This window comes from Neopsephotus bourkii, unplaced genomic scaffold (genome assembly GCF_033783945.1).
Source record: "Neopsephotus bourkii isolate Nb327-2 ecotype Australia unplaced genomic scaffold, CSIRO-AGI_Nbou_v1 NB_668, whole genome shotgun sequence".
NCBI classification, from domain to species: domain Eukaryota; kingdom Metazoa; phylum Chordata; class Aves; order Psittaciformes; family Psittacidae; genus Neopsephotus; species Neopsephotus bourkii.
This window is the reverse complement of record NW_026901167.1, coordinates 2,628,278-2,653,108: the sequence shown is the minus strand read 5'-3', so window position 1 is coordinate 2,653,108 and position 24,831 is coordinate 2,628,278. Positions and strand designations below refer to the sequence as shown.

At 56.7% G+C, this 24,831-nt stretch overlaps 3 protein-coding genes across 12 annotated transcripts in view; 2 read left to right on the top strand and 1 right to left on the bottom strand.

The window, feature by feature from the left end:
* The first annotated feature begins 207 nt into the window (after positions 1 to 207).
* SLC7A3 (solute carrier family 7 member 3) lies at positions 208 to 7,720 on the top strand. Its single transcript, XM_061353295.1, has 12 exons — positions 208 to 585; positions 3,080 to 3,482; positions 3,682 to 3,840; positions 3,927 to 4,101; positions 4,202 to 4,314; positions 4,976 to 5,198; positions 5,353 to 5,492; positions 5,572 to 5,674; positions 6,261 to 6,472; positions 7,052 to 7,218; positions 7,324 to 7,432; positions 7,522 to 7,720. The coding sequence occupies exons 1-12, from the start codon at positions 481 to 483 to the stop codon at positions 7,653 to 7,655; spliced, it is 2,043 nt and encodes a 680-aa protein (XP_061209279.1). The 5' UTR covers positions 208 to 480; the 3' UTR covers positions 7,656 to 7,720.
* Positions 7,721 to 16,784: 9,064 nt separating this feature from the next.
* Positions 16,785 to 19,722, bottom strand: LOC133212185 (nuclear cap-binding protein subunit 2). 2 transcript variants are annotated; one of them, XM_061353293.1, is made up of 4 exons: positions 19,580 to 19,722; positions 19,228 to 19,444; positions 18,560 to 18,708; positions 16,785 to 17,875 (listed from the first exon to the last, which is right to left on the bottom strand). In XM_061353293.1, the coding sequence occupies exons 1-4, from the start codon at positions 19,706 to 19,708 to the stop codon at positions 17,777 to 17,779; spliced, it is 594 nt and encodes a 197-aa protein (XP_061209277.1). In that variant the 5' UTR covers positions 19,709 to 19,722; the 3' UTR covers positions 16,785 to 17,776. The 2 variants fall into 2 exon arrangements, with proteins under 2 accessions (XP_061209277.1, XP_061209278.1); XM_061353294.1 differs by having other exon boundaries at positions 16,790 to 17,875; positions 18,560 to 18,698; positions 19,263 to 19,444.
* Positions 19,723 to 20,087: 365 nt separating this feature from the next.
* Positions 20,088 to 24,831, top strand: part of TEX11 (testis expressed 11) — a 31,207-nt gene continuing 26,463 nt past the window's right edge. For 3 of the 9 annotated variants that reach the window (XM_061353257.1, XM_061353258.1, XM_061353254.1), the window contains exons 1-3: positions 21,579 to 22,032; positions 23,695 to 23,775; positions 23,857 to 23,976. In XM_061353257.1, the coding sequence (XP_061209241.1) occupies positions 22,012 to 22,032; positions 23,695 to 23,775; positions 23,857 to 23,976 (222 nt within the window). In that variant the 5' untranslated portion in view covers positions 21,579 to 22,011. Of the gene's footprint in view, positions 20,226 to 21,571; positions 22,033 to 23,184; positions 23,265 to 23,694; positions 23,776 to 23,856; positions 23,977 to 24,831 lie in introns of those variants that run through there. The other 6 variants (XM_061353255.1, XM_061353256.1, XM_061353263.1 and 3 more) reach the window with 6 other exon arrangements.

The following is a 24,831-nucleotide window of genomic DNA, read 5'->3' as shown; positions in this document are numbered from 1 at the left end:
TGAGCCGTGCTGATCCCCCGCTCCGGTGCCGTTTATGCCTCGTTTTGTTAAAAGAACAAACATCAGTGACCGGAGGGCGGCCGAGCACGGGGCACCGGTGGGGCTGGGAGGGGACGGGGCTTGTTCCGCTTGCCCAGCCCTTTCCCCGGGGCGGCGGGCGGGTCTGCGGCGAGCCGGGGGCTCGGGGGCATGGCCGAGCGCCGGTGCCTGTTCCTCATGCTGGGCTGGGGCGCTGCGATCCGGAACCCGGCGGGCGGAGCCCGGTCCACGCTCCAACCCCTTCGGCAGCGGCGGCAGTCCCGGGGCGAGCGCAGCGGGACCGCACCGGTACCAGGCGAGCCGCGCCACCGGTGAGTCTCGGCGGGCGCCTCCGGCGGGCCGGGCGCGGCCTGGCGCAACCGGTGCTGCGCTTGCATCAGCCGCCGCCCGCACGTGCTGTACCGGTGCCCGTCTCCGGAGCAGCGCTGGGCTCCCGGCGGGATGGAGCGCGGCTGGGAGCTCCTCGGGGCTGGAGATGCCCCCGCGGGTGCTGAGGGGGGTGGGTCCCGAGGGGGATTGACGGCCCCCGGGTTGCGGCGGGGTGCGGTAAGTACCGGGGTGCGGTGGGTACCGGGATGCCCCGGGGTGCAGTGGGCACCGGGATGCGGTGGGTACCGGGATGCGGTGGGTACCGGGATGCGGTGGGCACCGGGATGTGGTGGGTACCGGGATGCGGTGGGCACCGGGATGCGGTGGGTACAGGGATGCGGTGGGTACCGGGATGCCCCGGTATGCAGTGGGTACGGGGATGCCCTGGGGTGCGCTCGGCGCCGATATGCGGTGGGTAGCGGGGTGCGGTGGGTGCCGGGATGCGCTGCTTGTCGCCCGACACGTTGCCGCTCTGCCCTCCCGATGCTCTCCCGTCTCTGGTGACAACGTGGCTTCTGCGCGTCTCGGCCACCTTCCCCGGAGCCACTCGCTTCCTCGAGCCCAGCCGCCACTCACCATAGGCAGGCTCCTCTGACGGGTGCTGGGGGTCTGGGTGTTTAACGTGCTGGTTCCAGCGGGCAGCAGGGCCCGCGCCGCTCCTGCTCGGGGCCGTTTGCGGGTCTTTTGCGGAAGGGCTGAGCAGGATCCCGCTGAGATGCTTCCTCTCGGGTGTCAGAAATGGTTGGACCCATCCAGCACCGCTGGGGAGGGCGGCAGAGCCCTCTGGGCACTTGGTGTTCCCTTGAAACCTGTCCCGGAGCTGCACATGGGCTGGGACGGCTCCTTGGGCTAGAACTGAACAGAGGTTGTGGTGTGTGCCAGCAGAGAAGGTTTCACAGAATCCCAGGCTGGTTTGTGTTGAAGGGACCTTAAAGCTCCTCCAGCTCCAACCCTGCCACAGGCAGGGACCCCTTCCACTGGAGCAGCTTGCTCCAAGCCCCTGTGTCCAACCTGGCCTTGAGCACTGCCAGGGATGGGGCAGCCACAGCTTCTCTGGGCACCCTGTGCCAGCGCCTCAGCACCCTCACAGGGAAGAGCTTCTGCCTCAGAGCTCAGCTCTGTTTCCCCTCGGGCAGGTTCAAGCCATTCCCCTTGCCCTGTCCCTACATCCCTTGTCCCAAGCCCCTCTCCAGGTTTCCTGCAGCCTCTTTAGGCACTGGAATCTCTAAGGTCTGCCCAGAGCCTTCTTTGATTTGCTGGTTATGGGGAAGCCAAGCTGATGGATGCCAATTCAAACCCCATAATGCCCCTCAGAGGAAAAGGGTCACAAGCTTATCCCCTTGTATACTGTTGTGGTTTAACCCCAGCCAGACAGCTTTTCACTCACTCCCCCCCCCCCCTTCTTGCCCTCCCCCTACTCCTGGAGGGATGGAGAGGAGAATCAGAAAGAATGCAACTCCCACAGGTTGAGATAAGAACAGTTTAGTAACTAAGGTATAACACAAATCACTGCTGCTACCACCAATAATAGTAATGAGAAAGGAAATAACAAGGGACGAGAATACAACATCTCATCACCAGCTGACCGATAACTCGGCCCCCCAGCCCGACCAAGCACCGACCGATACCTCCTCCAACCCTGCAGTCCCAGCCCTTCCGGGTAACTCTCGCAGTTACCTCCTGGCCATGACGTGCTGTGCTATGGAATACCTCTTGGGTCAGTTTGGGTCAGGTGTCCTGTCCCTGCTTCCTCCCGGCTCCCCTCCTCCCTGGCAGAGCATGAGGCCCACAAAGTCCTTGGCCCGACCAAAACATCATTGTTATCAGCTCTGTTCCCAGCCCGAAAGTCAAAACCCAGCACTGCACCGGCTACCGAGAAAGAGAAAAATGACTGCTCCATATACTGATACTGATACACACAGCTTGGTGTCAGGGCAGGCGAGTCCAGCACTAGCTGGAGTGTGGTTTGTTTCCCAGGGGAGGGAGCAGGGGGCAGGCAGAAGGTGCTGGTGGTTGGGTGGTGCTGGGCACAGGATGGCTGTGGGCACTGGGAGGCTGCAGCTCTTTCACCCTGTGCCAGGTGCCTGCCCTGCAGGGTGCTCGTCTCCCAGCAGCTTTTGGTCGCAGATGGCTGCTGTGAGCAAAGGGATAGAGCTGCAGCCTGCGGAGCACGTGAGGGATGTGCTCCAGTGCCTGCGCTGTGTGTGTGGTCACGCAGCCCTGCCGAGGGCGTAGCACGGATGCTGGGAGCGAAGGAGGAATGGCCACATCCCAGTGAGTCAGCCAAACCCTCCTCTGGAGGAATGCTGCTCCTCTGTGCCACTGCTGCTGTGTGTGCCCACGCGCCGGGCCGGAGGGATGCGCCAGCAGCAAGTCTGGGCTGAGGGATCTCCAGGCAGCCAAATTAGTGGGGAGTTGCTGGGAGACAGTGGGCGAGTCCTGGGATGTGCCCGGGGGCCATGTGGTGGGGCCCACGCAGTGCTTGTGCAAGGAGCCTGGTCCCCACCATGGGCTCGCTGCGCACGTGGGGTACACACAGCACCGGTCTCTGCCCCACCAGTGTGGCAGGCCTCAGTGCTGACGGGTAAGCTGGGAGCAGGCACTGCTGCAGGGGGCACAGTGTGGGTCCTGCGGGACACTGAGCTCCACACTCCTCTGGTCCCTTCTGCAGGGGCTTCGAGCAGCTGAGCACCACCCACGAGAGGACCTTGAGGGGAAAATGGCCAGTGTTGGGAAGAAGCTGATCCGCCGGCGCGTGGTGGACCTGAGCTCCGAGGACACGCGCTTCGCTCGCTGCCTCTCCACGCTGGACCTCATAGCCCTGGGAGTTGGCAGCACGCTGGGGGCTGGCGTGTACGTGCTGGCTGGGGAGGTGGCCAAGGATATGGCTGGGCCCTCCATCGTCCTCTGCTTTTTGGTGGCTGCTCTCTCATCGGTACTGGCCGGACTGTGCTACGCAGAGTTTGGGGCCCGTGTCCCCAAGACTGGCTCTGCCTACCTCTACAGCTACGTCACCGTTGGCGAGATCTGGGCTTTCACAACTGGCTGGAACCTCATTCTCTCCTATGTGATAGGTGTGGGACTTGGCTGGGTGCTGGCCCATGCGCTTGGGCTCCTTCCAGCACTGCACTGGCAGTGTGGGGTGCTTGTGGGCCAGCATGTGGTGCTGTGGGTGCAGGGTGTAGGGTGGGATCAGTGGGGTGGTGGGTGCTGGGGTGGCTGGTGCTGCTCTGCCCTGGGCTCAGACTGATGCATGGGTTTGCCATTGAGCAGGTACAGCCAGCGTGGCTCGAGCCTGGAGCGCGGCGTTCGACAACATCATTGACAACCACATCTCCAACTTCTTCATGAACAAGACCACACTGCACCTGCCAGGGGTGCTGGCCGAGCGCCCGGACTTCTTCGCCCTCATCCTGATTGGGATGCTCACTGGTGAGTGCACAGGAGCGGCTCTAGGGCACTGCAGGTGGTGGCAGAGGGGCCCAGCAGGTCCCTGCTCGCCCGTCCCGTCCCCACAGCGCTGCTCGCCTTCGGCGTCAACGAGTCTGCCATCGTGAACAAAATCTTCACGGCGATGAACCTGGTGGTGCTGGGCTTTGTCATCGTTGCTGGCTTCGTGAAGGGAGACATCAAGAACTGGCAGCTCTCAGAGGAGGACTACATCAACCTCTCGTACCTGCAGCCACTGGTCAAGTAAGGAGAGCAACAGGGCCATGCCGGAGTCTGGCACAGGGCTGGCACCGGCCCTGCAGTCCGTGTACCCCGTGGCAGCTGCTCTGCTCCCTCATTCCAGGAAAGCAGACTTCGGCTCCGGCGGGTTTGTCCCCTTCGGGCTGGAAGGGATCCTGACTGGTGCTGCCACTTGCTTCTACGCCTTCGTGGGCTTTGATTGCATCGCCACCACAGGTACTGCCGCGGGCCGGCGCAGCTGGCTGGGGCCGCGGGGGGGATGCTCTGTGCCGTGGGAAACCGCCCGTCCCGCTGCTCCTGCGCGGTCTCCCCGTCCCCAGCTGGGCCGGCACAAGGGCTCACAGGAAAAGGGGCTCCCCACGGTGCCTGGGCTGGGAGCAGGGCTGCACCCTGCCTGTGCAGGCAGCTCGGGGACAGCGGGAGCCTTCCTGCTGCCGAGCCGAGGCCGCACCAGCGCTGGGAACTGCTGCAGTCTCCGGGTTGTTTCCCAGCCCCGTGCAGCATCTTCTGGGACTGAGTGAGCTCTGCAGGGCCCGCACCGCCCCGAGGGCTTCGCCATCCCCCCCCCAAGGAATGTGCTTCGTGGGCAGCTGGTACAGCCTGTCCTGCCTGACCCCCGCCGGCGCCTCCCACCCCGGGCTGCCCAGCGGCCACCCTGTCCCTGTGCGTGGGTCACGGAGCCCTGGCAGGAGCACGGTGCCTCGGGGCTGCTCGCTGTGCCTGCACGCACGGGGGTCTGCGTTCAGATCCCTCCCTCTCCAGCAGCCCCCGCCTGCTGCTGCCCAGCCCCATGCTGCTGCGAACGGCCCCGCTGCGGCTCGGCCCCTGGGGCTGTGCTGTGGAGCGGGGACCGATGCTGCCTCGTGTATTCACACAGGGGAGGAAGCCAAGAACCCCCAGCGCTCCATCCCCATTGGCATCATCGTGTCCCTCCTCATCTGCTTCGTGGCTTATTTCGGGGTCTCTGCAGCTCTGACCCTCATGGTGCCCTATTTCCTCCTGAACAAGAAGAGCCCCTTGCCTGAGGCTTTCAAGGCCGTGGGCTGGGAGCCTGCCCGGTACGCTGTTGCTGTTGGCTCGCTCTGTGCCCTCTCCACCAGGTAGGGCTGGCTCCATCCCCAGCATGGCACGGGGACCAGCAGCACGTGCCCCACCTGGGCTGGGGGTTCTGCTGCCCTGCTCCCGGCACAGAGCTGGTCCCGTCCCTGTGGATAGCTCACCTGGCAGCCCCTGAGCCATCCCTTCCCTCGGCAGCTTGTTGGGCTCCATGTTCCCTATGCCTCGGGTGATCTACGCCATGGCGGAGGACGGGCTGCTCTTCAAGTTCCTGTCCAGCATCAACAGCCGCACAAAGACCCCTCTGGCAGCCACCATCACCTCGGGGCTCCTTGCAGGTACGGCTCCCAGCTGCCGCCCTACAAGCGGCTCTGTGGTGCTCTGGAGTTGTGCTCATGCCACACGTCCTCACTGCAGCGGTGATGGCCTTCCTGTTCGACCTGAAGGACCTGGTGGACCTCATGTCGATCGGCACGCTGCTGGCCTACTCCCTGGTGGCGGTGTGCGTGCTCATCCTCCGGTGGGTGCCTCCTCTCCTGTGCGGGTGCATGGGGTCCGTGTGCCTTGCCTTGAGCCTGGGTTCGGCCACAGCTTTCCCCTGGGGGATGCAGCCAGGGGAAGAATCAAGGCCCCAGGGTGGAGGCTGCTCACAGGAGGGGGTTGTAGTGAGGTGGGGTTGGTCTCTGCTCCCAAGGAACAAGGGATGGGACAAGAGGAACCGGCCTCAAGCTGCACCAGGGCAGGTTTAGATGGAGCTGAGGAGCAATTCCTGCCCCAGAGGGTGCTCAGGCATTGGAACAGGCTGCCCAGGGCAGGGCTGCAGGCACCGGCCCTGCGAGGGTTCACACAGCGTGGAGATGAGGCCTCAGTGCCATGGGTTAGGGGTGGCCTTGGCAGGGCTGGGAATGGTTGAACTGGAGGAGCTGAAAGATCTTTTCCACCTTAGTTGATTCTAAGATTCTGAGAGCCTGCGCAGCGCCTCTGGGCACATCCATGGGGTCACAGGACTGCTGCCAGAGTAGCGCCTAGGGCTGGAGGAGCAGGAGGGGGATGAGGGTGTTGCCCACCGTCCCCCAGGCTCTGCTGCACTTGTCCCCTCTATTCAGGTACCAGTCTGGGCAGCTGAACTCCCCGAAGGCCATGGAAATGCTGGAGCAGAACGGGAACGAGGAGGAGAGGGTGATCATGAACCCGACTGTCACCACCGCCGGCGCCCAGCACAAGGAGATGCTGTCCCTGGTGACGCTCTTCAACCCCCCCACGGACACCCCCACCGCGCTCTCGGGGCGCATCGTCTATGTCTGCGTGTCGCTCATAGGTGGGCGTGCTGGAGCCAGCAGCTGAGGTGCTCCTGGGCCAGGGCTGGGACTCCAGAGGCAGAGCCAGGAGGGGAGGGTGCACATGTCAGCAGGAGGAGAGGGGCTGGGCACTGACTGCCAGCCCCTGTGTGCATCGCCTCCAGGCACCGGACCCACTGCGCCCTGAGCAGGGTGCCAGGCGCAGGGCATTGCTGGGGTTCGGGGTGCACGTGGGCTCATGGAAGACGTGGCTGCTGAGCCAGGCATGTGCAGGTGGTCCCTGTCACTTGCTGGCACCCAGTAAGGTGGCCTCAGGCCCCTGAGTGCACTCAGGCTCAGCCAGCGAGGTTTGATCCCTCCAACAGCGCTCAATTGTGCAGCCAGGCCTGGCAACACAACACTTCAGAGCTGGGTCTGAGCTCAGCCACGTGCAGGCTCCCCTCGTTCCTCCGGCAAAGCCCTTTCCTGAGGCTCTGGGGTGGGTGCAGGAGGCAGCACACGCTGGACCTGAGCAGGAGCAGTGGGTGCCTCAGCCCAGGCACTGGTGAGGCTCAGGGTTCCCCATGCTGTGCAGCCCCTGACTGCTCCCTCTCTTGCAGCCACGCTGATCACGGTCATCTGCGTGGTGCTGACCCTCAAGGTGTCGGCACTGAAGGACGGCAGCGTGGGCTGCATCGCGGCCCTGGCACTGCTCATCGCGGCCCTGCTCATTCCCACCATCATCATTTGGAGGCAGCCACAGAGCAGTGCGCGGTTGAACTTCAAAGTGAGCGCAGCCCCCAGCACCCCCATGGGCCCTGCAGGATTCGGGCCATTGCAGGGTCTGCCAGGGCTTGCGGCAGTGTCAGGTACCGTGTCCTCTCCCTTGCAGGTGCCCTTCCTCCCCCTCCTGCCAATTTTGAGCATCTTTGTGAACATCCTGCTGATGGTGCAGCTGAGCGCTGGTACTTGGGTACGGTTTGCTGTCTGGATGGCCGTGGGTAGGTGTCCTGCAGGGGGAGTGCGGTGCCTGCTGGGCCTCCCCTGGGGGGCTCTTACACTGCACATTTCAGTGTGGAAACTCCTGCAGGTTTTATGATTTACTTTGGCTACGGGATCCGAAACAGCGTGGAAGGGAAAACCACGGAGGAATCCTGCGCTGCAGGGGAAAAGCCTCTGCACCAGCCTGGACTGAACTCTGGCCCCAGCACTGCTGCAGTCTGAGGGACCAGGCATCGGCACTCCAAGGACCTCGGCCAGTATTCCTGCTTTGAGATACGGTACATCCATCTCCATCGAGTCCCAGGAGCCAGGACCACAGAGCCAGGTTGTGTGCTGTGCATTTCCCTCTCAGAGTACAGGTACCAGAGATGAGCTCCCGTGGGCCCGGGGCTGCTCTCTGCCCTGCTGAGGGCAGGGACAATGGTGCGGCTCTGTTTGTGCTCTGTCTGTGTGGCTGTGGTCAACACCTCCTCTCTGTGCTTTCCAAGTGCCAGGCTGTGCAACAAGGCCTGGGGCCGCTCATCCTGGTACTGCCCAGTACTCCTCTGCAGCACGAGCTCAGCTGGTGAATCCATCTCTTATGCCATCCCATAGAATCATAGGATAGTTAGGGTTGGAAAGGACCTTAAGATCATCCAGTTCCAACGCCCCTGCCATGGGCAGGGACACCTCACATTAAACCACATCCCCCAAGGCACTCTGTCCAACCTGGCCTTGACCACCAGCCTCCAGTAGACCTGGCCTTCCAAATCAAGTCCCATGTTCTAAATACCCAAACTCCTGACTATGGCTCCACTGTTCTAACCGTTTGTTAACCTGCCAAATCCTCCTGGCCTTTTTAGGTCCTCCCCTGTATCCTGGAGAATCGATGAAAAGACAAGCTGAGCTCCAGGGCCCCTGATCACCTCTCCCAGGGCTCTGTAGTCCTTCTTTATGTTCTCTGGGCTACTGCTATCTGTATCACTAGCACCCGCATGGACCTTTAGTAGTGGGTAATAGTCCATGGGACTCACTAGAGCAGGCAGCCTCTCTGCCACATCCTGATCCGTGCCCCTGGCAGGCAAGGCACCTCCCTTGAGACTGGGTCAGGCCGACAGACGGGTGCCTCTGTGCCTTTCAGAGTCCCTACCAGTACGACCCGCCGCTTTTTCCTGGCAGCACCAGTAGAGCTCTTCCCCAGTGGCTGTTCGTGGTGCGAGGGTGTTTCCTCCTCCGCCCCCTGCAGAACTGCAAAGCGGTTCTTGGTGACGACATCAGATTTAAGAGGAAGCCCCTTGCTTTTAACTGTCCTCTTCCTCCTTTTTTTGTGGTGTTTTTTGTTACTATCTGCCAGCTTCCCGGGTTAACGGCCTCCTTCTTTCCTGCATGAGCTACAATGGATGCTCGAGGCCCCTGCAGTTTGGGCCTGGAGCAAGCAGCCCTGCTTCCTCTCAGCTTCCCTGACATCCTGCAGCCCATCAGCAGCATCCCGCAGCTCAGCCCCTGCTGCAGGAGGACCCGCACCAGGGAGCACTGGGTGCAGCCCTGCCCATTGTGCTCCCTCCCTCAGGAGAGCAGTGCAGGCGCTTCCTGCACCCCGAGCTCCGCTGCAGCCTCCCCTCTCCCCTGCCACCGCCAGGGCAGCCCCAGCAGAGCTCCCAGAGTGGGCCCTGGTCCTGCAGCGAGTGCTCCCCACCCCGCTCGCTGCCCATGCAAGCTGCTGTGCTCCCTGGAGCGGGGTTTGGACCAGTCAGGGCTGGTGCTGTCCATGTGAGCCCCGTGCTGCCTGCAGTGCTGCTTGCTGTGAGCGCCCAGCTCGGGTGGCTGTGAAGATGTCCACAGTGTAGCCATATCGGTGTCCAACCTCATATGCCTCTGTAGAGCTGGTTCTTTAATATTGACTTTTATACCTATTAAACTAAATGTTTTCTTAAGTGCTTGGCTCTGTTACTCCTGCTGCCTCCTGTGTTACAGCCCTGTGATGGCAAACCCCTGGGCAGGACCTCACTTGCTGCCAGGCTGGCTGCTGAGCTGGTGCCAGTGCAGAGCGGGGACTGCGGTGCTGGGTGAGCTCCCTGCCCAGGCCCTGTCGCTGGGACAGGGAACCATGCAGCAGAACTCAGCGCTGCCGTCACCACTGTGCAAGGACGCAGGCCCAGGGGTGGTCAGCACTGCATCACCAGCTCCCAGGGAAGTGACGGCAGTGAAGGTCTTGGGAATATCCCCTGGAGGCTCGAGCAATGGCAGAGGAATGCCGAGGAAGCGTGCCAGGAGCTGGGCTGCACCCGTGGGAGATGATAATTCCTCCATCCTGCTCTGCTCTAAGTCAGCCCTGATGGATTACTTTGCAAACTAAACTAATTCAGGGCAGATGGATGGTGCATGGCTCTGGCAGCTCCCTGCTCTCTGGCAGGGTGTCCTGGGTTCAGCAGTAGCAGTCATTTTTGTCCTTCTTTTGAGCCTGGTGGGCCCATGACCCTTAAGGCCATCAGAGCAGAGATTCAACATCGAGATGGACTCATGATCGATGGGTGAACTTAGCAATGGACACTATTGCCCAGGTTATTCCAAGTGTGAACACTGCACACAGCCTCTCATGCTCTGGAAGACTGTTACAAGAGATGGAGCCTGGCATCATGGACCAGATGGACTCAGCAGCTTTATAGGGACTGGTCCATGCACTAAGATAGAAGTGCACTGAGATCAGAGTGATGGTATATTGAAAATGTGGGATCTGAGCATGACATGAATGGTATGGAATAAGGGGTGGATAATGTCCTAGGTTTAGCAGCAGCAGTCATTTTTGTCCTTCTTGGTAGCCGGTGCAGTGCTGTGGTTTGGCTTTCAGGCTGGGAACAGAGCTGATAACAATGATGTTCTGGTCGGGCCAAGGACTTTGTGAGCCTCATGCTCTGCCAGGGAGGAGGGGAGCCGGGAGGAAGCAGAGACAGGACACCTGACCCAAACTGACCAAAGAGGTATTCCATAGCACAGCACGGGCCAGGGTATAACTGGGGAGGGAGTGCACAAGCTGTCTGGATGGGTTAAACCACGACACAGGGTCACTGCACGGTCAGCGGTGCGGGCCCTGTGCCATCAGCTCTGCCTGTCCCCGGGGCTGGAGCTGAGCCCTGCCCTGTGCCTGTGCCCGCAGCAGAAGGGGCTGTGGCTCTGGGTGCCCTGCCAGGGGCTCAGCTCCAGCCCTCGAGCGCTGCAGGCTCTGGCACTGGCTCCTGGCAGCCCTCCAGCTCCCTGCTCCTGCCCCTGCACTGTGCAGCCCCGGTCCCACCGTGCTGCCGGGTGGGGATCTCCTGGCTGGGGCAGCTCAGGAGCCCATCATCCCCTGCAACCCTGCACCCAACTTCGGGTGCTGCTCTGCAAGCCCAGCGGTCAAATGGCCTGTGACAGAGCTGCACCCCTTGCCCCGGCTTGGCACTGCTGCAGCCGCCCGTGCATTTGTGTCTGGGTCCCCGTGCACGTGTGCACAGCCATGCCTATGGCCATGTGTCAGTCTGTGCCCCGGGCATGCCCATGCCTGGCTCCAGACCATCCCACTGAGAACCAGTCCCAACCTGGGCACCTACTGGGACTGGCAGAGCTCTGAACATGGCCAGGGTGCTGCAAGCCCAGGTCCTACCCCAGCAGTCAAGCAGGGGAGCAGCCCCCTGGCACCATGCTGGTGCCGTGCAGTGCAGTGCAGTGAGTTGGTGCCATCCTGCCATGGGCAGCAGCCCTGTCCACCACCAGCTCCCTGTCTGGGGGGACTGCCCCAGCCCCATTCTGGAGGGACCCTGTCCCCCCCTGCCTACTGCATCCCACATCCTTCACCAGGCAGCTCCTCTGCCTTCCGTGGCCCCACTGGTGTTACTGTGTATGGAATCATAGAGTCCCAGACTGGTTTGGATTGGGGGGGACCAGAGTTCATCCAGCTCCAACCCCTGCCACAGGCAGGGACCCCTTCCACTGGAGCAGCTTGCTCCAAGCCCCTGTGTCCAACCTGGCCTTGAGCACTGCCAGGGATGGGGCATCCCAGCACAGCAGCAGGCGGTGAATGGCACCCAGCTGAGCCCAGGCACATTGGCACAAGGGAGCAGCTGCTCCTGCTGCTGCTGCGCAGCCTGTGTGTGGCCTGCGAGGTGCTTGGTAGCACCCGGGGCTCTCCTGAGCAGAGAGGGGTCAGAGGGAAGCGTGCTCTGGGTGAAGATTCTTGGGTGCTGGGGCTGCAGGGTGAGTTTTCCCCTCCAGTGGCACTGTGGAAGGGGCCATTCCCCGTGCCGAGGCAAGGCAGCAATCAGCAGCGCCTGCTCTCCACGCCTGCACACAGCTGCCTGCGGTTTGCCCATCACCGGGGGAATTTCCACCCAGATCCGGAGCAGAGGCTGTGCTCTGCCTGCTGCCTGCGCTCAGCCTCCCAGGGGAGCCCTGCGGGGAGCCAGGCAAGCCTGGAGCTGTTCTGCTGCTCCTCTGCCACTGCTGCCTGCTGCGCAGAGCGGGCACAGGCATGGGCACGGGCATGGGCATGGGCAGGAGCACAGGCAGGGCTGGAGCCTGCTCCTGCGCTTTCCTCCTGGCTGTGGTGCCGCTTGGGAGGCTCCCCTGAGAGCCAGGCTGGATTCCTGATCTCCCTTTGCCACCTGCCCTGGGTTACAGGGGAGCTGAAGGGCTGTCGGCTCGGGCTGTGTTGGCCCAAGCCATGGGCACAGTGCTCCCTCTGGGAGTTCAGACAGGCTGCTGCTCCATGCTGCTCCATGAGGAGTTAAAGAGCTGCCTTCTTCCCCGCAGGAGCGGTGAGCAGGTACCCGCAGATCCTCCTCCCCACGGGTGACCAGCCAGGGGAGCAGAGCTGCACAGTGGGATGCATCCATCAGCAGGGCCCAAGCCCCAGGATCCAGGGAATGCCCCAGGGGCAGACGGGGTCCTTGGGGCAAGAGCAAAGTGCTCAGTGCTCTGCTGTGCTGCAGGGGAGCCCCACGAGATCAAAGCGGTGCTGGGGAGATTCCTATCGCTCCTTACTCACTGTCTCCAGGCAGGTCCCAACCCCTCAGCTCACCGGGACCCAGCTGCTGGCACCGGGCACTGGCAGGAGGCTGCGTGTGCCTCATCATCCTCCCGGCCCACGCTGCTGCGGGTGGCAGCTCCCTCATCACCCCTTCACGCTCCCCTCACTTTGCCTCTGCAGGCCCGGCTCCATGCCCTGCTGCCCGCCTCTCCTCTCCTCTCCTCTCCTCTCCTGCCTCCCCAGGGCTGCCGCCCGCGGCCTGGGTCCCACTCCTGCTCCCAGCCCAAGGGCAGGGTCTGCCCCAGCCCGGCCCAGGGCTCACACTGCTGGGGTGATGGCGATGACAAAGTGCCTGTGCCCAGTGCCCGCACCCCTCAGCACTCCGAGTCCCTCTCGCAGTGTGTCCCACCTGCACCCTCCCCACCGAGGGACAAGCAGCGTGGAGAGGGGATGGTGGAGGCGGCACAGGGAGTGCAAGAGGAAGGGTCACGGTGCAGCAGGGATGGGGAGGCTGGAGATGCCGAGGGTGCAGGGCATGTGGGTGCCACAGGCTGGGTGAGAGGCCCCAGCTCAGTCAGCATGGACCACAACACCCTATGGAGCAGTGCAGCCACCCCAGCACCGCACGTGGAGCCGATGGTGGCTCTGGCAGGGGAGGAGATGGCTGGGAAGAGGACTCTGAGCAAGCTGCTCCAGTGGAAGGGGTCCCTGCCCGTGGCAGGGAATGGATCTGGGTGAGCTTTAAGGTCCCTTCAACCCAAACCAAGCTGGGGTTCCGTGATTAATTCCCTGGGGTTGACAGTGCCCAACCACGTGAGCTGGTCTGCTGCTTCCGTGGGGGGAGGACAAGGCAGCCCACCTCATCTCCCAGGCACTGTGAAGCCAAGCTCTGGGGTGCATGGCAAAGGGTGGGATCCTGTAAGACACCAGTGGGAGAGGAAGGTGATCAGGGTCTTCTAAGGGCACAGGCGGCTGGGGAGCACCATGGCAGTCGTGCTGCCGTTCCTCTAAGTGTGCTCTTGTTCCTGGATCAATGGATTCTGAAAGCTGCTGAGGCAGCCTCCCCAGTCAGGTGGGTTCGAGTGTGGTGTCCCTGAGAGAAACCGTGGCAGAGGAGCCTGAGGAGGAGCATCGTTTCCTGGCCAACCCGCTCCGCTTCATTCATTTCTCTGTCTGGGAGGAATGATGCTCAGATCACAGAGGATCCAGCAGAAACTCACTGGAGCCCAGGTCCTGATCCCCCAGGAAGCCTCAAGGGTGGTTTAAGCTCCTTTGATTGGTGCTGGCGTGAACTCAGCTCCTTACAGAAAGAGCATGGCTGCTGGCCAGGGAAATGAGGGCTCTGCTTCCAGCATGCCTTGGAGAGGCAGCCATGGGCTTGCTGCTGAGCTGCACCCCGTTGCTCTTGGGTCTCATCAGGTCTCAGTCTGTTGGCTTGGCACTGCCCAAGCACTGTGAGGACAAAGGGGTTTCTCTCATAACAGGACCTTTGTGTGCTGGTGAAAGGTGGCTGGAAGGCAGCCCTGGAGCCTGAGTCTCCAAGGCACAGGGTGAGCCTTGCCCAGGAGCTGGGCCAGGGTCCTTGGGCATGCTCTTGGCAAGGACGCCTTTCTGACCGGTGCAGCACAGGCCATGGGGGTACCTACCCATGGCAGCACAGGCAGAGCTGCCAGCAGCTACTGACTTGTGAGCTTTCTCATCTCTCTTTGGTTCTGCCTGGGACTGCCGTAGGAGGAGGAAGGGATCCTGACATTTGCTGTAGCTGTAGTATTTGAGGTGGATTCTTTTGGGCAAATACATGTATTTGAATAAAAGTCAGCACAAATCTCTTTGCAAAGGTTATGTTGAAAGAGGAACAGTGCACAGATTGCTAGCCCTGGTTTGGGACCTGCTGAAGGAGGCACTCCTCCTCCAGATTGGAGTGAGTGGAACAGGAAGATCTGTGTAAAGCTGAAATCACAGCATCTCACAAAACTGGGGACAGATGCCTCCTGCAGTCATAAACCAGCCCAGGCCCCTGCCTCAACAGCTTCCTCCATGTTCTGTCGGATACCTAGGACTGATGTGTCCAAGAGGCCACACCAGGCTCTTCCAAGAGCAATCTGAAGCTTGCCTTACCTTTCCCTACAGCAAACACAAGAGGTGCCTTTGCTAATCCGAGAGTTTCATGGCTGACACCTCTCCTCATCTCCCTTATTTTTCCCGTTTCCCTGTTGTTTGCCCAGGCAAGTATTCTGTCTGTAATTCACGTTCTCCACAGGGGACCTCGTGCTGTTGCTGCTTTGCCAGGCCGGACAGATGACTGCTTGTAGATTTTGCTCTGAAGTCAATGTCCTGCTCCTTTCACTCCACCTCTACCCCAGGAGCAGGCTGCATCACGGGCTCATCTCAGCGCTGTCATTGCTTCAACCTCCTGAGGACCGAACCTGCAGCTCCCTCAAAGGCTGTGACAGTTGTCAGCGCTCTGCAGCCTGACTGCCAGGACAAACAGGTAGGAGACATTTCAACAGCCTAAATGTGAATGCAGTTATCAAGCCCTGGGGGTAGGAAGAGTGCTAAGCTGAACTGCATTATGTGCCTGGGCTGCAGATGGGTATGCAACTGTTTCTGTTCTCTTGGATGACATAATGCCTGAAAAATCATGATTACATGTTACTGGGCAGGGAGCAGCTGCAATTACCTGCATAATACAACCCCGGTTCACAGGCAGGGTTTCACTTCCCCAGTAGAGTTACCTGCCCAGCTGTTGGCAACACCTCATGAAGGTTTTCATCTCCTTTGCTCTGCTGTTTGGACCCAAAGAACAGGTTCTTAGGTCACGCTCTTCTGCAAAGGGGAGGAAAGCCCATCAGAAGCACAGGGAAGGGAGCTCCTGGTTCCTTGCTCTCTGAAGCGCACACTGGGCCCTTGGTTTGCTTTAAACACCCCTCTGACTGTGGAACAGGAGATAGGGAAAGTTCTAGAACCTGCTGGTGTGGAAAGTAGGGACTTGTCTTCCTCAGAGCAGCCGTACACTTCACAAGCAGCTCCTGGTGACAGGCAGGAACCCACTCACCCCTCTGGCAGCTGTAACCTCTCCACATGTCCCAAGGTTCTGGCGAGGTCAGAGACCAGGCAGATTCTGCTTCTTGCCTGAACTCCCTCACTTCTTCCTCCAGTTTCCTGTCTGACGGACGAGCTGTTTGGTCAAACACTGTCTTTTTCACTACTGGGACAAATTTGTAGTTTGGGCCCCTATCTTGACCCTGGTTGTCCTCAGATGCAGTTTGGGTCCCAATCTCTACTATCATGCTCTCCGATGTAGTTTGCACCCCAGTCTGTCAGGGTGCTCAGAGGTGGTTTGGGTCCCTGTCTTAACCATGGTTCTCTGATAGTACTGAACAGTGGCTCAGGAGGCACAGGCCAAGCCCCAGTCCAGTGCTAGAAGATGCTCTTTTCACAGGGGTAGACAAGGCACCCTCCCGTCAGCTGGCCCAGCAGCTCGACAGGGTTACTTGCCTGCTCAGTTATGAAGTCCCAGGCTGTGAGAGGTGGTACCTGCCCAAACCCTTCTGCACACCCTGCACCCAGGGACCAGCCACCTCAGGGCATGCTCCAGTATTGCCTCACCCAAGGATGACACCAGATTCCACAAACCCCGTAGCATGTTAGTGGTATCAAACAGCTTATGTAAGGGTGAGCAAGGACCTCAGGAGCCTGTGTAATAAAACCACCCATATGAATCCCAGGTAGGAAGAGGGAGATGTATTCCCTCATCCTTTCCACACAAGGCCACCAGTGCCAAGGCAAAGCACAGAGCCATCTTTGTACCAACGTGTTCCCAAGTCAGCAGTCAACAAACTTGGTGAGCCGCACAGAGGCTTGCTCCTGAGTAACTGCTGCAGCTATAGCCCCTGGGGCACAGAACGGCCCTTGGCTCAGGGCTCACGGTAGGCACCAAAAAGGACAGCAGTGGGCTGCCCTGGGCTGCTCACCAGATGCCCACCAAGCTGCTAGCCTCTGCTCCCAGGACAGAGGGTAAGAAAGTAAGGTGGAAAAGGACTTGTGGATCAAGGTAAAGGCAGTTTAATAAAGCAGAAATAAGACCGTGTGCAGAAGCAAAGGAAAACAGATTTATTCTTTATTTCCCATCATCAGGTACAATTACAGACAATTCTCAGGAAATAGGGCTTCAGCAAGCATAGTAGTTGCTCCAAAAGACAAACACAGTAACAATGAATATCCCCCCTCTCCTCCTTTCTCTTAGCTTTCACTGCTGAGCAGATATCATATGGCATGGAGTATCATAGAACCAGACTGCTTTCTTTTGAAGGGGACCTTAATGGTCATCCAGTCCCAACCCCTGCCACGGGCAGGGACCCCTTCCACTGGAGCAGCTTGCTCCAAGCCCCTGTGTCCAACCTGGCCTTGAGCACTGCCAGGGATGGGGCAGCCACAGCTTCTCTGGGCACCCTGTGCCAGCGCCTCAGCACCCTCACAGGGAAGAATGTATTTCCTTTTGTTAGTTGGGGTCAGTTGTCCTGACGCTGTTCTGTCCCAAGATCTTGCCCAGCCCCAGCCTACTGGTGATGGGGGAGTGTTGGATGTACAGCCTTGATGCTGAGGAGCACTCAGCAGCAGCAGCCAAAACACTGATGTGCTTTCAACACCTAGTTAGCAATACAAAGCCCAGCACTAGGAGGGCTGCTAGGCGTTGAATTAACTCCATCTCAGCCAGATACACTCCAATTGTTTATTTAAACATTACAAGCCACTTTTAACAAAATCCCAATGAACAGTGAGGATCTGAAAAGCCACACAGCACTTTGGGCATCACAAAGAGAAATGCTCTGCAGGCCCTGACCAACCCAGGGGCTAAATGTGCAGACAAGCACCTCCAAGAGGATGCTAATACCTTGTTCCACTTCTCTCAGCCAAAGAGCGATACAGCTTTGTAAGCAGGTGAGGTTGTAAATTAGAAACCTCAATCTCTTATCTACCTGCAGAAGGTGCCCAGGCACCTGGAGGGCTCTGATGGTGGTAAGCTTTTAAGCTTCACAGGAGAGAACGTATGGCTGCAGTCAGAGCTGGAAGGAAGCCACATGCTGAGCTGCAATGTGAAGACTACCCTAGCACAAGGCGTGTGGGACATGCTGCATTTCTTCTCACCCAGAATCCTCCATTTTTTCCCTTGTTGTCCTGTACCAGCACAGAACATCCTCTCTAGCCCAGAAGGAAGGGGGAACGAATACACGTACATCCACAGACTAAGGAGGCTCACCTTTTGCTGGAATTTGGATCTCGCTCCCTACCCCAACCCAAAATCTGAGAACAGGGCTAGCTCTGGAAGGACAAAGCCCTCTACAAGCTAGGATCCATGAGGCAACTAATAGACTGCAGGCTGATGACTCGCCTTCTGCATCTGAACGATCTTGCCAAAGCCACCTCTTCCAACATCGTAGTCTGTCCGGTATTCATCTCGCACCTGGGGCACAGCAGGAACACAGGTATTAGCATCCTGCACTGCCTGTCTCCTGCTAGGCTTCAGGATCATCACCCCCCTCCTTGCTCAGCTGGTGGAGAACTAAAGTTCAGGTTACAAGTACTTTGACTCATTTGAAATCTCTTCAAATAATCTACCAAAAAGGTGGTAATTGTAATGAAAATGGTAAGTGAGGATACAACTGATGGCTGAGGTCTTTAATTTGGACAAGAGGCAAATATGATGGCGAACTTGTATTCAGCCTTGTGATCCTGCTTTCTGGATTGCCAAGCTTGGCTTCCACAGTATGTTATCCCCTACATCGAGGATATTTTTTCTCCAAATCTGCAAAGGAATCTCACTTCTGCACTGGGGCAGCCTGCTGGATGATGACATTAGCCTGGTAGCTGCACTGTCCCCCTCCATGCAAATCTACATAACTTTAAGAATGTTAGCTTGAATGTAGGTGCCATTCTGCTTGCATTGCAGGAAGTTTGGACTCCTACAAAGAAATAGCCTTAAGTTCCATCGCTAGCTTTTAACACCACGCATCAGTTACTGAGAGAACTTAGCAGTGGCTAAAGTTCACTGTCAGGTCTTTAGAGCCTACACACTCTTCTGCATGACACAAAACTAGCACAGTCTGAGGGGGTTCAAGTTCAAGGTATGAACTGGGATTGCCTTTACCTGTCCTCCAGTCTTTCCTCTTCCATACTGTCGCCCCTCCTTAAACCCTGCATCCCAGTCAGTTCGAATGATGCGGTCATCCAGTCGTGTGCCGTTGACAAAGCGCATGGCATTCTCAGCATCTGCTCTTGTGTAGTACCTGGAGCATACTATAAGGAGAAATAAGCACACTCTTTCATTGGGTGCAAGGATAATAAAAGGAAACTATTGTATCTGAGAAGTAGAAAACTCTTGCCTTCCAGCCTTTGCTTCTCCAACTGCTCTTCTCTATGGGATCAAATACTGTACTCATATATGCCCAAGCTAAAAATAGCTCCCACCCAGAAAGGATTCTGAATGTGAATGCCAGTACCTGCACAGACAAGAAGTAGCTTAGGATCGCTTATTTCTAAAGTAGATGAAACAAACATGTCAAAGCTTTGCTAAGGGCAAGAAACCTGTAAAATGCTTTCTTATACTCGGAAACTTGACCGAGTTTGAACACGAGGGGCAGGCCTCACAGGAGAGCAACGACAGTTCAGGGTATGACTTGTACAAGCGTGCACCCTTTGCCTGGGAATGCTGCCATGGCTTATCCTGCTACTTCGCTCGGGTCTAAAGGTGAGAAAGTGAACATGTGCCTGGCCATGCAAGAGCTCAGGGAGGAACCCGACGTGCCAATCACGCACACGGGCTGTCTGTGGCAGGGAACCACAAAGGATACTCCACAAAGCAAAAGCCACAGGGGGTTTTCTTGATCTTGTCCAGCCCCATCACAATCCTCTTGACGTCTCCGCACTTGGCGAAGAGCTCGTGGATCTGCTCCTCGGTGGTGTAGAAGGACAGGTTACCCACATACAGCGTAGAGGAGACCTTCAGGGACTTCTCCTGCAGCTGCCGGCTGCCCTGAGGGCGGAGGGGAGGGCGCAGAGCTGTGAGCACGGCGCCAGGCCCCGCCGGTCACCCCCCACTCGCCGGCTCCACGCACGGCCTTGCTCCAGCCCCGCCGCCCTCCCCATCCCGGCCCCGCCGCGGGCGCACCCGGAAGTGCTGGTCGCGGTACTGGCTGATCTCGCAGTAGGAGTCGCTGTTGAGCCCGCTCAGCGTGGTGCTCAGCAGCCCCGAAACGACACTGCGCCCGCTCCTCGAGCTCTCTCCCCCCGCCGCCATCGCGCCCACCGCACCGCACCGCACCGCACCCGCACCAGTCGCGCCTCCGCCACGCCGCCCGATTGGCCCCAGCGCCTGTCGCTCGGGGCGGTGAGGCGGGGCGGTAGCGGCGCGCAGCCAATCGGCGCGCTGAGCCGTCGGAAGCGCGGTTTCGGAGCGGCCCTGGAGCCGGTCCCGGCATGCCCCGCGCCTTTCCTGCAGCGGCAGCCGCCGGGGGGTGGCGCCCGCGGGCATGGCGGGGGTGCGGCTGGCGGCGCTGGCAGGTACCGAGGGCGGGCACGCGGCCCCCGCCGCTCGCGCTGGGCCCTGCCTCACCTCCCCGTTGCCGTCTTGTGTTCAAGGGCTGCTGCGGGAGCTGCTGCGGGAGGAGGCGCCGGCCCGCATCGCCGCCCTCACCGAGGAGTTGTTCCAGGCGGCCAAGAGCTTCCCTGAGCAGGCCGGGGGAGCGGCTGAGCTGGAGCCGCGGGCTCCCGGCCCGCCCGACGGAGCCTCTCCGCCCGCGGCAGCGCTCGCCCAGGTTGGTGGCTGGAGGCAGCCTCTGCGGCCCGGTTGAACCGGTGGCTCCAGCGCTGCGGAAATGTGAACCGAACGGGGTTTGCATCTCTTCAACCCGAGAGCTTGGAAGGCTGAAATAAAGTGGAAAGTGGTGTGCATGCACCATGTTCATCGTAGGTGTGAAAATGCATTATAACGAGAACTGGTACCTTGGTGGTGTTGAGCGGTTTTATTATTTCACTTTTCTAGTAGTGTCTGGTTGTAATTTCAAGTACAAACACAAGCAGGGAGCGCTGTGCACTGAGGTGTTGGTACTGGAAGAGGTCTTGCTCACCCCGTACGGGGATTCCAGTATCAATAGTGGGTGCTTAAGGAAAAGACTGCCCCATCCCTGGCAGTGCTCAAGGCCAGGTTGGACACAGGGGCTTGGAGCAAGCTGCTCCAGTGGAAGGGGTCCCTGCCCGTGGCAGGGTGTTGGAGCTGGAGGAGCTTTAAGGTCTCTTCCAACACAAACCAGTCTGGGATTCTGTTACTTGTTTCTTCTAGAGGAGTTCTTATAAAACAGTGTCAGCTTCAGAAGGTTTTTCTCTAAAAGCAATACATGGTTCTGAAATAAAAACTAGGCTGGTGGGATATTGCCCAACCTTTTCTTCCATAACTGTATTTTGGAAAGAGATTTAACTCAGAGCCATTACTGTCAGAGGAAGCCTGATTTTAAAAGTCATGTGTTTGTGACAGGAGCAGGACAGGTTTGCAAGTTTAATAAACAGAAAGTAATTCTTGGTGCAGTCTGTAAAGAAATACAGGAGCATAAAACTGGTGACCTTCAGTTGCGACTGAATCAGTTGGGCTGTCAGTTTGAAAGAAAGGAGAAATCATTCATTTGTAATCTGATCAATTAGAGGGGCCATGAAACGACTCCTAGTTAGACAAGAGTATATTTGTAGGCAAGATCTGCCACAGAGACAAGGGTTAGAAGTGGTGGAAGTGCAGCTCTTCAAGGTGGGTTGTTAAAGGAGCTTATTGCCTTGCTGTAAGACTGAATCATCTTTTTAACAAGAGTATATAGTCAGTAACCTTTGTTCTTTGCTAAGTTTCCTGATGGAGATATTTAAAGTAATTAAACTACCTAGTTTTCTTTTTTGATAGGCAAAAGAGGTGAAGCTGTACCGCACATCCCGATACAGTCCCTGGAGCTCTTTTCCAAAACCTCCGAGCTTTTCAAGCTTGTTCAGAATGCCCATGATGTATCCTGGAAGCTGCCAGTGAATCGGTTGGGTTTGGTCATGTGCTATTGCACACATTTTGTGTCTGTGAATGTTGGTGAGAAAATTGGTCCCAGATGGGTAGGTCATCTTGCACTGTGAAACAGCCTTTCATAAAAGACTGCATGGATCTGATGGAATATCTCTGTGAGAAGAGCACGTGCTTCCTGCCAGCTGCTTAGGGTTCTCCTTCAGTGACGGATTTATGGAAAATAGTGATCCATACTTTTAGCTGAAGGAATGCTGTTTGGTCTATTTAGCATGCCTGTTTTCAGGTCACTGTCCCACATCTCCCTGTGGGATCATACAACAGTTTTGTGGAAAACTCACACCTTTGACTCCAATCTAGAAGGGAGTTGCACAAACATGTGGGCAGGTCATTACTGTGATGCACATGAAAGATGGCTCCTTTGCCAGTAGTAAATTTCCATGTGACCCAAAACCAGGACAAAACAATCTAATGGAATTCTCCTACTCAGGTTGAAGAGGGTGCAATAAGCCTGTGGAACTGGGCTGTGACCAAACACACGGGTTCTGTTGTCAATGATGAGCAAAGAGCTAAATGTATGTATGTGTTCCATACTTTCCTCAATCTGTTTTGTGTGCTGTAGCATGAAAAGGAAACTGCTGCAAGGCATACATGTGGTGCTGTAGACCTATTTGGATCTTTGCAGATAGGGTGTAGACAGAGCAAAATATGCAGCTGGCCTTCAGTAAACAGTTTAGGAAGAAGCATCGCCATGTAATAGTGGTCTTGAGACAGAGGTTCAGTGTTGGTCTTCTTATTCCCCCTTTCCATGCTAGCATCATGTAAAGAGGTGATGTGACTAAAGGAAGCTGTAATTTGCCTTCTGATGCTATGGTTTTAATCTAAAAATTTATGGAAAAAACAGATACAAATTTTAGACTGTTGGTCACTTAATTTACATCAAATGAAATTGTTTATTTAGTGTAACTATCTCATCACATAGAAAAACTAAATCCACTTTTACTTCCCTGCCTTAGCCAGGTACACAGCTGGTGGATTTACTTGGAGGAGGGCTGGGGGGAAGCAGAAGTGAGCTTTTGGTCTTTTCCTGTTCTTCATGTGGTTCTGCAGGATTGCAGCATCTGGCCTGCAATTTTGTTTTGAGGGATTATAGTCAAAATTAGGCATAATCTGCATTATATAAATTTTATCAGGTAAAGGCAAAGGGTAAGCTTGCCCAAAATAAGTAGTAATTGTAGAGTGTAATGTTCTCAGATCTTCTATCACAGCTGAAGGGCCAGGGAGAGGCTTTTTTAAATACATTAAGTGATGTCTTTTCCACCCCTGATGTGTAAAGAAGGCCTGGAAATGTTTTTACTTTGAAAATGTGAAGATTATTAAACTTCATTTCCCTGTCTTGCTGAAGGCTGTTTTGAGGCTCTCAAGACATGCTACTGTAAGCACCTGCAATGTAATTAAGTCTTTTAATACTGTGTATTTAGCTTAAACTCTCTCTAAAGTGTTTAATAGGTGATTCTGAGAATATGTTTGTTTTCCTTACTGCCTGAAAAGCTGTTTTAAGGAACTTGGCTAAAAGTCAGACTGCTTTGACTCTGAAGCTTTCAGATTTTCTCTCTTGTAGTTTAAAGTAGCAAACAGTATTTCAGATACAGAGGGCCTGACTTTCTGAAGGATAAAAACCCCAAAGGAACAGTGAACTCAGGGATGTCTGCCCTGTTTTCTTGCAGTACGGTTTGTTGCCTGCAGGTTGGTGTGCCTTTGTGAAGGCAGTGATCCTCCGGAGGCAACTATCCGAAGACAGATTTTGGTAAGGCCAGTGATGGGTGAGCAGGGAAGTACAGCTGATGCCCAAGGGAAACCTTCAAACCCTGTTTGGGTTGCTTTGGAAGGGGAGTGAAATGGACTTCTGGGGAATAAACACACTGAAGGGAGAACCTGTGTCATCACAGGGATACCTTGCTGAGCCAGTGCAGTTGGCATTACAGCTTTGTCGTATGGAAAGATGTTACACGAGCAGCACGTTCATTTATGTCAGTATCTTACTGTCTAATACGGCACCATGTCTTATGCTGCATGTAAGTATTCAGGCATGAGAAGTGCTTGTCAGAAAGTGGAGAGGTGAAACAGCCCTCTCTTACTTCAGATATGTGCATCAGTGAGATGAGATCTAACATTGCCTTGAAAGTTGTTCCTGAAAGTGCCTCCTTTCACAGAGCACGTATAATTTTCTCCTTCAGATGTCTATGAAAACTGGAAAAGGATGGATAGATATTGGAAAGCCTGATCTTGCTGATGAGTTTCTGGAGATTGCAATGAGTGTAAGTTCTTTTCAAGTTTTGATTTCTTATAAACACATCTCTTTGTAGGTTCCATGGGTGATGCTGCATTTTGTTTTCTAGAGTATAGAAAAACTGTATGCGAAGTTACTTGAGGGGAGCGATGGTGAAGCAGATATTCATGTGCACAAAGCTGATGTGGAGAAGCACCTCTTCAAAGTACTTTCTTATCAGGCTGAATCAGTACGTGTTCTTCCCAATTTTCCTTATAAGTCACAAGGGGTATAGAGGGAAACTCCGACCCAGTTATTAGATGTATGAATACTTGGCACTGAGGACTTGCTGAGGTATATGTTTCCTTCACTCAGATGTAAGATAGCAGATCTCGTGTTTGCATCCAGTGTTGCAATCATGTAATGGTTTTTAATTTGACTCGTTTATTGCAGTCATTTCTGCTAGTTCAGATTTGTTGCTCTCTGATTTGGCTAACATGGCCGTTAAAAGCAAACAGCTGCCTTTCTGAATCAGAAATATGTCAGTTCCAGAGGTGTCCTGTGCTTGGCTGAAGAAGGGGGATAGGGCTGGTGTAGAGCCTGGGTCCTCCAGACTGCATTCACATAGCATGTGCACAGCAAGGCAAGTCCCTTTGGACACTCATCACAGCGAGGCATTGCTGTGCCTGACTAAAGCTTCTGGGTATTTTATCAATGCTACAGAGTATTGCAGACATGAGAGTGCAAATAGAAAACGTAGTTACCTGCATTTGCTGGTCATGGCACTGACCTCAGTATCCAGGAGGACTGTCTCCAAATTCTCAAAAGCTTCACTAAGCAGCCAGAGCAGTGGCCAGAATTTTTAATTTGATCATGGAGGCAAAAGGGACCCTTAAATTATTGGAGAGGGGGTTTAAAATTTGGTGAACTGTTGTGTAACACCTGAACGTTGGAAAGAACAGGGGAGATGAAGATTAGGTACTAAGGAAAAACTCTTCCCTGTGAGGGTGCTGAGGCGCTGGCACAGGGTGCCCAGAGAAGCTGTGGCTGCCCCATCCCTGGCAGTGCTCAAGGCCAGGTTGGACACAGGGGCTTGGAGCAAGCT